At 40.3% G+C, this 15426-nt stretch overlaps 1 protein-coding gene across 2 annotated transcripts in view; it reads left to right on the top strand.

Moving 5' to 3' along the window:
- Nucleotides 1-7689, top strand: part of LOC148854361 (actin binding protein) — a 34681-nt gene extending 26992 nt beyond the window's left edge. For both annotated transcript variants that reach the window (XM_088985815.1, XM_088985814.1), the window contains 7 exons: nt 2289-2383; nt 3958-4029; nt 4111-4227; nt 4714-4782; nt 4869-4935; nt 5925-6222; nt 7386-7689. In XM_088985815.1, coding sequence (XP_088841941.1) covers nt 2289-2383; nt 3958-4029; nt 4111-4227; nt 4714-4782; nt 4869-4935; nt 5925-6076 — 572 coding nt within the window. In that variant the 3' untranslated portion in view covers nt 6077-6222; nt 7386-7689. The remainder of the gene's footprint in view (nt 1-2288; nt 2384-3957; nt 4030-4110; nt 4228-4713; nt 4783-4868; nt 4936-5924; nt 6223-7385) is intronic.
- Nucleotides 7690-15426: the final 7737 nt, after the last annotated feature.

The raw sequence follows: 15426 nt of genomic DNA, 5'->3' as shown, positions 1-15426 counted from the left end.
TTGTGGTAGATGTGTTCAGTAGAATGATTTCAAAGTAGACAGAGAAGGGTTGATAAGTGAGTGGAGGATAGGCAGGAGCAGGAATAATGTCTCGGTGACTCATCTTCAGTTTGTTGACGATATTATCATTTTTTGTGAAGGGGGAGACTTAGGGAGAGTGAGAAACCTAAAAAATCTTATTAAATCCTTTAAGAATGGAGCTCTTCTTGGGAAGTGGCTTTGGAGATGTCCGTTGGAGAGAGAGAGAGAGGTTGTAGCACAAGGTGGTGAAGAGTATTCATGGCTGTTCGCAGAACGGTTGGGATGCCGGGATATCTCAATGGGCGACTCTTGCAAGACCCTGGAAGGCTATGCACGGTTTCTAGTTTTATTTACTCTCTCTTTCCCTCTCTTTACTCTTTTTCCCTTTATAAGAAAGAGCCGGTTTCTAGTTTTATTTCCTCCCCAGTTGCTTCTTCTTTGGCCTTAAACTGGGATTTTGGTTTCCGAAGAGGGTTAAGTGATGATGAAAGTGCTTGTGTTTCAGAAAGGCTTTTTCACTTGATCTTCTTTCTTCAATTCCCTCTGCTCCACTTCTGCACCCCAGAACTTCCCAGTTAAAGAATTCTGGATTAGACCCATTTCCCAAAGATTGCTGTTGTTTGTTGGGAAGTTTTTTTATGGTAAGATTAATACTTTGAAAAACTTGCAAAAGAGGAGACCAAAATGATGCTTATCCCCTAGTTGGTGTGTTCTATGTAAAACTCAAAATGAGGACTGTCACCACTTACTGATCTCTTACTCCTTTACTGCAGCTTTATGGAATTGGATTTTTATGTTGTTTGAATGTAGGTGGAACCTGTCATCTGATACTAGCTTGCTGTTTAGTCCGTCTACCTTTGTAATGGCATACAAAGAGAGGGAGAATTATGTGGAAGTGCATAAAAGCATCTTTGTTGTGGACTGCTTCGGAAGAAAGGAACACCAGAATTTTTTGTGAAAAAGAAAGGAGTTTTGCGGAAGTTAAAGAATGTATTTTGACAATGGCAATTCAGTGGCTGAAAACTCTAAATCTCTTTAATGCATACTCTTTCGATGACCTATGGAGAAGCTGCTTAGCAGTGGCTAATACTTCTACCAGGAAGGACAGTATGTGGTTGAATGGATGCCACCTGGGGAGGAGTTTATTAAGCTGAACTTTGATTGGGAGTAGCCGAGGTAACCCTGGACCTTCAGGTATAGGAGGAGTGCTGAGAAATAAAGACATTAACATTATATCTTTGTATTCTGGTCCTGCGGGTATGGGAGACTCTATTAGAGCCGAATTACTTGCTGCTGTGCAAGGAATCGAGCTCACAAACCAGCTAGGAATAGAGCATCTAATTATTGAAGGGGACTCCTAGGTGATAGTGGGTTGGTTGCAGGATCTGGGCTCTGTGATCTCAAAAAGGTTAAATGGCTAACAAGGAATATGACAATCTGAGTTCAGTGGGTAGGCAGATCAGCAAACTCAATGGCCGGTTCACTTGCAAAACAGGGGGTTTCTAGAGCTACTTTGTTTTGGGCTTCTGTGTAATTTTTTTTGAACTTATAATTTTGAACTTATAATTCTGTAGCTAGTTTTAAAGGAAAGGTCACACCCTCGTGCCTTTCCATGGGTTGCCTGTATACTGTCAAAAGGAAAATTATAGAAAACAGGCTTGCATATGGATTATGATGGGATGAATCATGGATTCTGATCTCAACTTTTCAGCTTATAGTGTTTGATGCAGAAAACATGCTTTTAGGCCCTATTGTGAGTTCAAAACTCTCTGTTTACATCATAGTTGATCATGATATGAGTGAATTCATGCCATAACCTCCAACATTGAAAAGGCACGATGTGCTTAATAAAGTTAAATGAATGATTAAATTGAATGCAAATGGCTCAAAGTATTGGAACATTGATCACCTAAATGGGCAACTTTTTGCTGTTGTGAACTGCCTGAAGGAAGAACAATGTTGTCTAATGGATTGTATTTAGAACTCAGACAGAAATATCAGCACACCAGTTTTTTTTTCCTAATTTTCCCCTTGTTAGAACTTAGAAGGAAGGTGGGGTTGAGTTCTTCTGGTATCTGATAACCTCTTATAAACTTCATGTGGTATTTAGTGATAGAGATAACCAGATTTAGCTCTTAAAAGTGGTTTTGCAAAAAAAAAAAAAAAAACTTGTAACATGCCCATCTAAAATTTAACATTTTTACTAGATATTTCTTCCTACTCTTCTTTCTTTTTGTTATGCACTTAATTAGATATTGTATATGCAGGTTCTGCTATTGGATTTAAGTTGGACAGCCTTTTGAAGCTTGCTGACACACGTGCTTCTAACAATAAGATGACACTTATGCACTATCTTTGTAAGGTATGTCACACATTTTTTTAGTTAGTTTTTTTCTTTTTTCCTCTTTCTTTTCTTGTTTTGCCAGGGAGGACAACTGAATGGGTATTATGTTGTTGCAATAACAGATTCTCTATTTTCTAGCAGTAAAAATATAATTTTATGTTTTCTATTTATTGAATAAATAGCAAGTTCTCAATTTTGAATTCAACGAGTTGTTAACAGAAGATAAACTGTTAAACTTTCTTAATGCTCAGGTTTTCTTAGCATTCATTGCCGGATAGTGAAGTGCAGTAGCCATTTGGGGACCTTTTTTTTTTTTTTAATCAATTGCACGAAAAACTACATATGAATCCATATCTATATTTAAGTAGAACTCTTAAATACAGTCTCTCTCTCAGTTCCCATTCTAAACTCTTTAGTGACCTATTACGGACAATTAAAAATAATTATGTTATAACCTGAAGATATTACAAGAATGCTTTTTTACATTGCCATTAGGCCACTATGACAAGGACATGAAAGCTATGACCTCTTTAGGCTGCATGAAACTGTCTGAGTCTTGGATAGTATGCTTAAAAGTAATGAAGAAAGGAGTCCCAAGGATGGATGTACTAATGTGGAAAATGTGGTCTGAACAAAGAAGTGAGAATATGAGTTTCCCAATCATTATTTAGAGGATTCCCCATTCTCTATCAAATTGAGGTGCTATAAAACTATTTTATCAAGGGTGATAGAGACATGGCTACCAGCTAGTAGGTTGGGGATTTTATAATTCCACTTATATAAAAGTATCAGTTTGAGGCCATACAGATTCTCATACTATAGCTATTTGGAGCTGACTCTTCCTTTTGTCACATCATTCTTTTTATAATTCACCTTATGTTCTATTTATATTCTCATACTATAGCTATTCAATATTCAGGCCTTGGTCATTTGTCCCTCTTGGGAATCAACCTTTCTTGTTTTCTTTTGGTAATGATAAAAAGTAAGGCTATATTGCAGTGTTAACACTGCAAGCTGAGGCTACTCTTTACCATTACTTGGTGTAATGGTAAAATCTTGGGCTGGTAAGCATGAGGATGTGGGTTTGTGTTTGAGGGTGGCCACTTGTGCAAAAACTGCCAAGGTTAGGACTGTATCCAATCTACCCCTCCCAAGACCCAGATGGCTGGGACTAACATTGGGCAATGACCTTTTTATATTGTCCTAAGTTACCCTTGGCCACTAATTTATTAACTGAATTATGAGACTTTTCAAGACTTTTATACAATAGGGTTACAGTTAAAAATTAGATGATTATGAGAAATGAAGAGCTCACAGATCTACATGGTGATAGGCAGAAGAACTATAGTTAGATGTTTCTATGTTTTAATTTTACAGCAAGGGGTTTTCTGGATAAAAGTAATAAGCATCAATTCTTTGTATTGTAGAACAATGAATCAAATGGATATTGGCCTTGAAAAATGTTTATTGTCTCTCCATGCATAAATTGTTTTATGCAAATTAGTCATTAAATATCCTGATTTCTTGACACCAAATGCTTATGTGTGCTAAAACTTTCATTGAACTTGAGTCTTGGGTTTCATGATTCACAGGTTCTTGCTTCAAGGTCACCCCAACTTCTGGATTTCCACCAGGACCTTGTTAGCCTTGATGCTGCATCAAAGGTTTCAATCTTTCTTTTTCTATTATTAATTTCAAAATTCTTTAATTGTTATGTTGTAATATTTGAGCTATATTGAATGCAGATACAATTGAAATCCTTGGCAGAAGAGATGCAGGCCATAACCAAAGGACTGGAAAAAGTCAAGCAAGAGCTGGTTGCTTCTGAAAATGATGGCCCTGTATCTGATGTTTTTCGTAAGGTGTTGTGACTTTTCATATTGAAGTTTTTGTTTTGTTACTGAAACTCAGATGCTTATATTATGGGTGTGCTTTCTGTTGGTTAGTTATTGACATTACTATTTTGTATTTTAGGCTTAGCCATTCATGATTGTCCAATGATCTTTAATGCCGTGTGTAGACCTGTTTGTTAAAACATTATGGCGAATCTTATTCATGTTAATCTAATACAATCCCAGTAAGGTGTCATGTTACATTAGTGGTCCTTTGTCAGATGGATAAATCTCCAAGGTCCTAATTTACTTCATAGCTAAAATAATCCTTAGAATTTTTTCACAACAAAATTCAAAATGTTGATAGGGATGAAAAGACATCCATTTATGGCTTTTTCTTTGTTTTTTTTTTTCATTGGAAGTGATTAACTACTTGCACTTGTTGAGATGGATTTTGGATATGTGGTTTGTAGGTACATATTTTGTATACCATCCTAACAAAGTTTTGTTGTTTAGACCTTGAAGGAATTCATTGGTGTTGCGGAAACAGAAGTATTGTCCTTAACGACATTGTATTCTGCGGTGGTATGCCACTAGGCATTTAACTGTCATCTTGGCTTATTATCCATGGTTTCTAGTTCCTCTCATGGTATCATGTGTTTTATGGACAGGGAAGAAATGCAGATGCTCTTGCCCTTTATTTTGGAGAAGACCCTGCTCGTTGCCCATTTGAACAAGGTAATTTGCACCAAAGTTTCCTACTATTTTTCTTTTGTATATTAGTATATGTATAGTTCCAACAAGTTCTCAAAGAATATGTTGAATTTGTGCTATGGCGCAGTTTTATATTTCAAAAGAACCTAGTCACCATTCAACTTTGTAACAACAGGTTGGGGCAAAAGAGGATATCAGGGAGGAAAATAAATATCGAAACTACCATAAAGTTGTAAGAAGCATGTTGAAATTAAAATTAAGAGAATTGGAGGGATTGTGAATTAAATTAATTATGATTTGCTGAGACCTGAATGAGAGATTATTTTTCTGTAATATCTAGGAAGAAATATGAGATAAGAAGAAAAAGATACATCAGATTTGATTTTTTTTCATAGGTGAAGAGCAAGAAGGCTTATAAATGAGGGGAATAGATGGTTAATGTAACAATCAGTAAAGGTCATTGAATGCAAAGTATGGTTAACCTAGGATATCATGTAAATCAACTAGATGGTGCTCTTCCTTCAAAGCTGTTAACTTTTTAGATTGTTCTTCCATTTTTCACCTCAAGATGGAATATGGGAGACCATATGGTTAATTCTAATATATTTGTAGAGGATGGATGGTTGTTAGTGATTAGTATTACATGAATGATTTTTCCTTGAAGGAAGTGGCAGCCATTAGAATTTTTATCTGTTATTGATGCACACTGTCAATATTATGACCACCTATCAACAATCCCCCCCGCCCCTTCTGAAGCAACTCCTCAGTCTTAATGTTGCTATCACATTATTTCACCTGTGACACTGCACAAGGTCATTGATTTAGCTTTTTTTAATGTTCGGTTGTCTTTGCATCTGGATACATTTCTATAGTCTATGCACTAATTTGCACCTGAGAGAGAGAGAGAGGGGGGGGGGATCAGGTTCATATGATCTTCAATCATCTTTCCTTTTTATGTGATAAAACTGGAGTTTACTTCTTTTGGCACATCTAATATTGAACTGAAACTGCAGTTATCACAACTCTCTTAAATTTTGTGAGGATGTTTCGGAAAGCACATGATGAAAACTGTAAGCAGGCTGAGCTGGAGAGGAAGAAAGCTCAGAAGGAGGCTGAAATGGATAAGGCAAAGGGTATTAATCTAACAAAGAAATCTGTGAAGTAGCTGGGATTCCTCCCTTCATATCCCAGACAGGAACCCAAGCTCCTATCATACAGCAACTGGCAAATCCATCTGTGGTTGGAGGACAAAAAATTAGAGCCTGCTTCAAGCGCAGGGTGAAAGACTACCTTCCCATGAATCCTGCAATGGTAAGATTTCTAAAATGATGTTTGATAATGAAGCAGATGAACTAGTTTGGTGGTCTATAGGCTATTAAAACTGTCTAGATATTGGTAAGACTTATTTGTGCACATAAGGAAAAAAACAGAGTCCCTCTTAAGAGATCCACATGCAGCCAAGGTTCAAAGTGTCAGTGTCATGTATCGTATCGGTTATCTTGGATATGGATGTATATCATGATATGCTTTGGATATGCATGGATACAGTAAAAAAAATGGATACACTTGGATACATTGGGGAAACTCTTACAAATCTCACAAATACATCAATATCAATAAATCTAAGGTTGAAATTACTATCAATGAGTTATAAATACATAAGAATTTCAAACTTTCATTGTTTATATAAAAAGATACATTACAATTAACAATACTGGGAGTCTAGAACATATACAATATCAGACAATAATGTCACTAATAATACATCAAAAAATCTACTAAAATTTGACAAGACATTAAAATTGTTGTTGGATCAACAAGTTTGATAGATCAATGGTAGGTCCATCTTATAGTTCATTTTTTTTTTTTGATAATGTAAAGTCCATCTTATAGTTCTTCCTTACCTTGAAAGTAAAATGAATTAATTTTTTTATTTGTAATTTTCCTAAAATTTAAGAAAAAAAAACATTTTTGGCATAAATTATTGTTAGATCAATGAGTTTAAAATATCATTGATAGATCCATTTATAGTTCTTTCTTGCAAATAAAATTATTTAAAATATATAAAAAAATCATTTATATTTTTTATAATTTTCTATAGTTCGTTGGAACAATCTATAGAAATTGTCAAAAAATTGGAAGAACCAGCAATTTTTTACCTATGCTGGTGGTCATGAAGCTATGGCGGCTGCAACTATAGCCTTCAGTGGCAATAATGATCACCGCCAGCTCTGTGAGAGAATTGAAGGAGATCAACACCTGTATCTCTCAACTGCAGGCTGTTAGAATGGTATACAAGAGTTTCTCCATTGTTGGTATTTTTGTCCCTAGGAATGGTTTCCTAATGGGATCGTCCAAAGTGATGGTTTGCTGCTGCTATTCAATTTATACAAAATCATGCTTTTATAGTCAGGTTTTCAGTGTTTTAGGATTGTGTAAACAGTGTTAAGTGGGTTTCTCATTCCTTTTGGCAGGTATTTTTGGCAACCAGTGCAGATTCCTTTGAGACTGTAAAGCACAATCCGGGAATGTATCCTTAAAGCATGTACAGAGTTCTGACCCTACTCACACTTGATTCTTTCTCATGTAACATAGAAGGTGGTTCTTCTGTTTTTTATTGAGATTTTTGGCAGGATAGAATCAAGTTGTTGTATAGAAGTTGAGAAATGTAAGGAGAAAAGGAAGGCAATTATACTGTAATTGTAATATAACCAGGTTTGTCCAATAGTTAGAATATGCTCACTTCATCGAAGGTAATGTATTTGAGTTTTCATGGAATCCCCCTCATTGTTTCCATTATAGAATGTCCTTTGAGTTGAACATTGGATAAGGAGAAATGCACAATCACCAGATAACTTCATTCGTACATAATGAAAAATGAAAATAAAGGTTTAAGCGGTGGTCAATTTGTTGTTAATAACATCATATTTTGATCATCTGTTGTCTAATTTGCGTTTTTCTTTTTGTTTTTTTTTTTATATTTTTTGGGTAAAGAAAATTCCCTTGTCTTATCGTCAACAATATGTATAATTATTACGTTTCCCTTCTCAAATTTTCTCCACTCCTAAGAAAAACTGAAAAAAGGAAATTTGATATGCAAGGCTTCATGTTTGTGTCAATGAAAACTCGTAGTGATAACATTGATTTTTGTTCCTTGAAAATTGTTCTTTAATTCATTCAACGATACTGCGTATAATCCCTTGTTAGATGCGTCTTATAAATCATTTCATCTTAGAAGAATAATTTTCCATTTAAATGCACATCATCCCTGGTACAACTACAACCGTGGTAATACGAGAGTAGGTTTTGCCAATGTGAAGTTATTTCGTTTCAGAAGTTGAAAAGGGCAAAAAAGGAGTAGGTTTTACCAAGATGATGGACCGGGCGGTCACTGCCTATCTCCATATGGAGCCTGAACCTGACTCACTAGTGTTGGTCAGTGGGACCACGCACAGCAAAAGCTTCACTCCAGATCTGCTACCCACAAAATGCTCTCATATCTATACCCACTGAACACCACTGCCGTGTATTAGAAACATCTCCTTATGAAGATATTCCTAATGTGCAGCTGTTATGTCCTGTGGGAACTAGTGGGTAGCAGATCCAAGCCCCAAAAGCTACCCATCTTGTTTAATTTGATTGCACTTGCTGAATCGGGTGAGTTAAGACAGTATCAAGCTGACTCGCTGAGCTGTTATAGAAGTTCATTGATCCCTATTACTAATTTCAAGCTTAAACTCAAGGTTCGACTTTGATACCGGAAAAACTTGTGAGCTATTAATCGGCACCACAGGAGTTGTAACCAATGAGGTGGTTATTTTAGAGTTTTATCAAATTTATGGGAGCTTTTGATTGGTCAAACTGTAAAAGCCCTTCTGCAATCATATTTTTCTGACATCATAGATTTTTTCCTACACTTCATCTTCAATTTGTGTGGGGTGGGGGGAGGCACACATGCATCATAGATCATTTCAGATCGGGTAGACACAATGGAGAGAGAGAGAGAGGTGACCAGACCACCAGACTTGACACAACTCCAACCAAAATTTAGGTAAGGCTGTAAATGGTATCCAATTGTCCAAATATAAATTCAAATTCGATCCCATTAAGACCGATTTGAATTCTATCCATTTATAATTAGATCGAATACAAATCCACCTCAATCGGATCCAATATTCTGATTTGATTCCATTTAAATATATGCTCTTATGTACTTAAAATTCATGTTTTATTTATCACTAAAATTGGCCTGAATGTTGTATTTTCAATAAATTGTGATAGGTTCAAGTTTTATACAAATAATTTTCAATTCATTTTGTTCATAAAATATAATATTAAAGTTGTTTTAGTTTATTTTATAAACAATATATAATATTGTAATCATTTTTAGTTTAATTTATTTATACTATCTGACTATAATCTGGATTTGATTTGAATCCGCTAGATAATCTGATTCAATCCAAAAGTAAATGGATCAAATTTGGATCTACCTATATCCGATTAGATTTTCAATATGTTTGCCACCCTAATTTTAGGTGATGTTGGACGGTTGGTGCCCCACCCTCTTTATCTTAATAGAAAGAAACACTTTTCAGATGGGACAGCTTTGCATAATTGTGTTCCCAGCAGATCCCATTTGTTTTGCAGTTTGGGCCCAATTTTTGCATAGCTGTCTCAAATTACTTGGGATCTGCTGCTCGAACCGCTGTGTATGTAGCCGTTTCCATAATGAGTCACAAGTAAACACACCAGTATTTAATACACGTGTGTCATTGATTATTTAGAGAGAGATGCAGTAGAGAAAGACAAGATTAGCGGCCGGGTGTTGTGAATTAGATGAATGGTCATGATCAACTTTTAGCTCTTTGCAACTATTAGATAAAGCAGATTTAGACAAAAGCGAAATTTAAAAATAAGGCAAATTTCTTAAAGTATTCCTGAGGTTTAGTAAATTGATTAATTCTATTTCTGCTGGTTACATATTGTCTTAAAATATCTTTAAATTTTTTGACAATTGTCTAAAACCTCTATTTTTATTTTCTGTCACACTGTGTTCATATGTAACATCATGCCATTGATATTATTTTTTAAAAATTTCTAAAATACCTTTCATCATAACCATCATTGCAAGGGGGAGAGAGAGAGAGTTGAAAGGCTAAATGCTAAAATGCCATAATCCTAGAATCTTACAACTCCTTCCCTTCCAGGCAAAGGGAGATGTTAGTTTTGTTAATGTACATCATAAACCTATAAGAAGAGTTCTCGATTGGAGCTCACCCAAGTTTTTGACATTGCCCTTAACACCATATGAGGGGAAAATCATGAGGGTGTTTGGTTCCATTTATGTTTATTGAGTAAATGTTTTATGGGCATTTAATGTGGGTATTTATGACACAGGCGCCATCAGGCACCACATCAACAAAGTACCTATAAATGTTTATCCATTCCACGAAGCTCCAAAATGAAACTTACTAGAGAGACAGAGGCATAAACATCAATAAGAATGGATGCAATTAATGAAGCCTTTGTTGATAGAGTGCCTATGTGACAGCGTTTATTCAACAAACATAACCGGAAGTGAAAATTCAGCTTCACCGGCACCTTGTCGCTGACTTGGTATTTGTGAAGGTAAACTACCTGAATGATAAAACCCATAGATAGCCAATCCACCTAGAGTCGTGAGTAAAATCCTCCAAACGAGGGTCTAAGAGAAGTGATGGGCAGGAGCTACAGCTCCTAATCCTTCTCTATGGAAGGAAACTTTGTTAGTAACTTCAGTTAAGTTTCATAATTGGCGACTGCCCCCATCAACCATAGTTTCTGACTATGATGACGTTCCAACAATTTTGTCAGTTGGGAAAACTATATAACTCACAGCAAGAATCGAGTCATCAAAAACTCTCTGCTAATCGACCTACCTCCTCAAACCTCAAACCGAACAACCTTTCATTCCCATTCTCCATGATAAACTTCGAGACCCCCTTCTCGATACAAATGAAGCTCACTCCAGATATTTCTACAGGTAAAATTCCTCCTTTCCCTCTCTCTATGCAATCCTCGAAACTCCGCATTGCATCGTTTGCGCAGACCTCGGCAAGAAATGGATTTCTTCCATTCTTCCTTGCAAGAACCTCACCAGGCCAATCCTCTTGCTGTTCTCGTCTCCATCTGCATAGCCAGGAATTCCCAAGAACCTAGAGAATGGAAAACTAAAATTCCACCCACCCGGCTCGAAGTCAACCCCAGTTAAATTACCCATCTCTAGATTGAAGAACCAAGAGCGAAAACAAGACCTAGATCACAAATTGATAGTCATTTAACAGTTCAAATGACTAATGAGAGGCAATTCTCTAGGCTAGCAATAATAACAATGAAAATGCAAGAAAATGAAAAGTGTTGGTAAGCGGCCAGAGGCCCTCGATTGGAAACAAGCTTGAGCAATGTCAGTAGAGAACCTTCTTGGCATGGTCAAAGGTTTGGCTAGGTAGTTGAGAAATTCTGGTTTAAAATCCTATCTAGTTGGACACTTGTCCATTGATCCAACGGGCTCAATAGGTCCAAGTGAAGTTTACTTACTGCTCTCCATAATCTGAGGGAACTCTTTAACTAAAAAACCTAAATGGGTATATATAAGCCCCTCCTCAGAATGGCATAGTGCGATATGCGAGAGCCAGCTAAGATATTATCACTTGGACTTGTGCCAACTTGGGTCAACCACAGTTCTCTAGTCTTGTACTAGGAACAGGCCAAGTGTATTAGCCACTATATCAGAATACAGTATTGTTTGCAGGGCAACAGTCTTTATAGGTATCTTTTGCAGGGTCTATCAAAAAGAAAAAAATAAAAAACTCTAGAGAAGTGTTTCAGCTGTAATCCATTTTCAGTAGTTACTCTTCACCCTCTGTATGGATTCGGACTATGTTGAATATTGATGAAGGAAGATTTGGCTCTACCTCACGGTTATGCGACACATGGTAAAAGCAACAGCTCGGCACAAAAGCAAGCCTAAGGTGTGAGTATCAAGGGGAGAAACCAGCGGTCCGAACTCACCCTTGGCTCCAAACCAGAAAGTAATCCGAACTGGCCCGCCTTGCAACAGTTCGGGACATACTTCGCCGAACTGGCCCGCCTTGCGATAGTTCGGGATACACCTCGCCGAACTGGCCTGCCTTGTAACAATTCGGAATACACTTCGCCGAACTGGCCTGCCTTGTAACAGCTCGGGACACCCCTCGCCGAACTGAACCGGCCCTATACATACCTCCGAACTCAAGACTTTGCCTCGCTCACCACTCCACTACACCTTTAGGGCACCAAAACCAAACAAACCATACTATGCCTGACACTAAGGAAGTCCGTACCCGAGGGTGCCACCCCTGACTGACTTAAGATCTGACGCTTGACGGCTGCACTCTAAACGGCCACCTGCCACCGCCTCCGGACACCGCCATCTCCCATTAGAGAGATGGTTAGGCAGTGGCGGTTCTGTCCCAGCGGAAAGGACGATGGCTGAATTGACAAACGCAAGGGTAATCATACCCGACCTAACAAGGGCCACGGAGCGAATGCGCGAAGTGGTTATAAAAGGCCCCCTGCCCCCAACAAACAAGGTATGTGAACTTTGCGTTATCTGGTCTACACTTTGCCTTTGAGAGATTACTGACTTGAGCTTCGGAGTTATCATACCAGGTTCCCCCCGGAGTTCTCTCATCTTTCCCGTTTCAGGCTCCCCGATGCTCTAGCTCAGAGGCGAATTCGTTGACAGCTAAGACTGGCCGGATTGCACTCCATCAATTGGCGCCGTCTGTGGGAAAGCTTCTAAAAGCCTCCCTCTAAATCTCTTTTACCTACCCTTCTTTCAAAAACTCCAACACCCAGACCGAAATGGCCTCCTCCAGCAGTGCCGGACGTGGAACCGAAACAGCCACTATCGGAGAACAACTTCATGTTCTGGCGGTGTGCATTGGGCAGTTCACCATCCCCCTTTCAGTGGATGGGATCCCAAGTCTGGATGTGCCACAGGCGGTGGCACCTCTGAACACTCCCTCGCTGAACATTCCCCTTCCACTCCCCATCGAAACGAACTTCGCGGAACCAACTGCTGTCCCACTAGCAGCCCACCAAAACCAGCTAGATGACCTCATGCAATGCATGTGGGCAATGCAAGCCCAAATGCAGCAATTTCAGCAGCACCAACTCCAGCAACACCAGGTGTTGCACCACCTCTCCCAACACCATTATCAACAACAGTTCCCTCAGCTACCCTTGAACCAACCACTGCTTCCACCCCGACGCCCCGTTTCAAAGCCGGTCAAGGCCTCCCCTCAAAGTGGACGACCTCACCAAGGAGAGGCTTCCCGACCATAGAACCCCCCTAATAGTCAGGCCTCATCCCCGGGCTGTAAGCAAAGAAATATCACCCCCGCCTCGCAGCTCACGGGTGGGTCAGGAACCTCACCCACGAAGTCACCCCGGCGCTCCAAGCCCGAGTTCCTACTCACGGAGAACCGCTTCAGCGCCTTAGCAGTAGGCCAACATTCTGGGCCCGTCGAGCTCGGCAACACGGAGGCCAGCAGCGCCAGCACCAGGCCCACTCAAAGAAGGCGTCGACGAAGTCTCCGAACTGCTACCCGTGTGCTACCCAAGCTCAGAGGCAAGGAAGAAACGAGCTCGGGCGAGGTAAAAATCATCCCCATTCTCTCAGTTCCTTCCCCCCTTTCAGCAGAACTTTTGGCAGTCCCCTTGCCTAAAGATTTCAAACTCCCTTCTTTGGACAAGTATGATGGGTCCTTTGACCCCAACGACCACATCGACGCGTTCTAGTCGCAAATGCACATCGCTAGGGCAAGCGAGTCGTGCATGTGTGTGGCCTTCACCACCACCTTCAGAGGGGTGGTCCGCACCTGGTACCGGAACCTAGCTTCCGGGTCAATAAGGAGTTGGCCCCAGTTCGTGTAGATCTTCACTGTGCACTTTGTTACCAGCAAAAGGTGTCCCAGAACCGATGAATGTATTTTCGGGGTAATCCAAAGAGAGGGAAAACCCATCCGGAGCTACATCAAATGGTTCAATGAAGCATGTTTGCAGATCCCTCGGTTAGACCCCGCGGTACAGCTCACCGTGGCCAAAAGAGGGGTGACGCACAAAGAGTTCAAGTGGCACATGGTGCCCAGCCAGCCAGCAACTGTGGCCGACTTCCTCAAGCTCGCAGACAAGTTTATGAGAACAGAGGAAGAGATCAACCAGAGAAACGAGGGCGGGGTTGAAAAAAGAAAAAGAGAAGGCGAGCCCTCCAACCCTAGCGACAGAAGAGGCCAGAACCGAGAGGCGAAGCCAAGCCAGCCGTCCCGAGCTCCCTTAGCAGTTCGAACGGATTACACGCCATTGAACACAAGGCGGACCGAGATTCTGATGACGATCAAGGACGCCCTTTACGTAAAGTGGCCACCTCTCCTGAAGAGCAACCCCAACGAGAGGAACAAAAATTTATATTGTAGTTTTCATAAAGATCGCGGTCATAGCACCAAGCAATGTAATAATCTCTGTGACGAGATAGAAGGACTCATCTGTCGCGGGTACTTAAGAAATTTTGTACATTGTGACAATAATAATAAAGCAGGCCGGCAAGGGGAACACAGGAAGGATGTCCCCGAGCCGAGCAATAGACCGGCCGAAGCCTTGCAGCAACCTCCCCTAGAAGAAAGGCCAGTCTGAGGAACCATCCACGTGATAGTGGGCGGTTCGGTGGTGGCAGGATGCACTTCGGCGGCGGCAAGGACGTCAGTTTGCGAAGCAGCCCAAGAGGAGCAGAACCCTCCCAAGAGGCCGAAGAAGGAAGAACCACCCTTTTTTACAGAAGAGGATGCGCGAGGTGTTCACTACCCCAAGCTTTGGCAGATTTTATCGCCGAGTGCACTTTCAGCCATGAAGCCCAACAGGTCAAGTCCGAGGTCCCCAATTTGGGCGAACTCGGAACTCCCGAGCCAATAGAGTCTGAACCCCGTGAAGTAGCAGCTAGTGTGGCATCTCTCTTGGTCAGGCGAAATGCAAACTGGGATGAGGAGCCCTGGATCCTTCACGTAGATGGTTCCTCGAACCAGCAAGGCAGCGGGGCTGGAATAATCTTATGCGGCCCGGACGACACAAAATTGGAATACACACTACGCTTTGAGTTCGCGACATCTAACAACGAGGCCGAGTACGAAGCACTGATAGCCGGGCTGAACTTAGCGCAAAAAGTAAGAGCAAAGCACTTGGTTATCTGCAACGATTCCCAGCTCGTGGTCAACCAAGTCACGGGCGAGTATGAAGCACGCGAGCTCTCTATGATCGCATACTTGGCAAAAGTAAAAGAGGCCCTGCTCAACTTCCAGTCACACTTCATCAAGCAAATCCCGAGGTCAGAGAACACTGAGGCCGACGCTCTATCCCGGCTAGCCAGCACAAGTCACAACAACATGAGAACCGTGTACGTAGATAATTTACCTCGGCCTAGTATTCTCGGGGGGGCAGAGG

Source organism: Nelumbo lutea, chromosome 4 (genome assembly GCF_056320005.1).
Source record: "Nelumbo lutea isolate HS-2025 chromosome 4, American lotus-T2T, whole genome shotgun sequence".
NCBI lineage: Eukaryota > Viridiplantae > Streptophyta > Magnoliopsida > Proteales > Nelumbonaceae > Nelumbo > Nelumbo lutea.
This window is presented reverse-complemented; position numbering and strand designations above follow the sequence as displayed.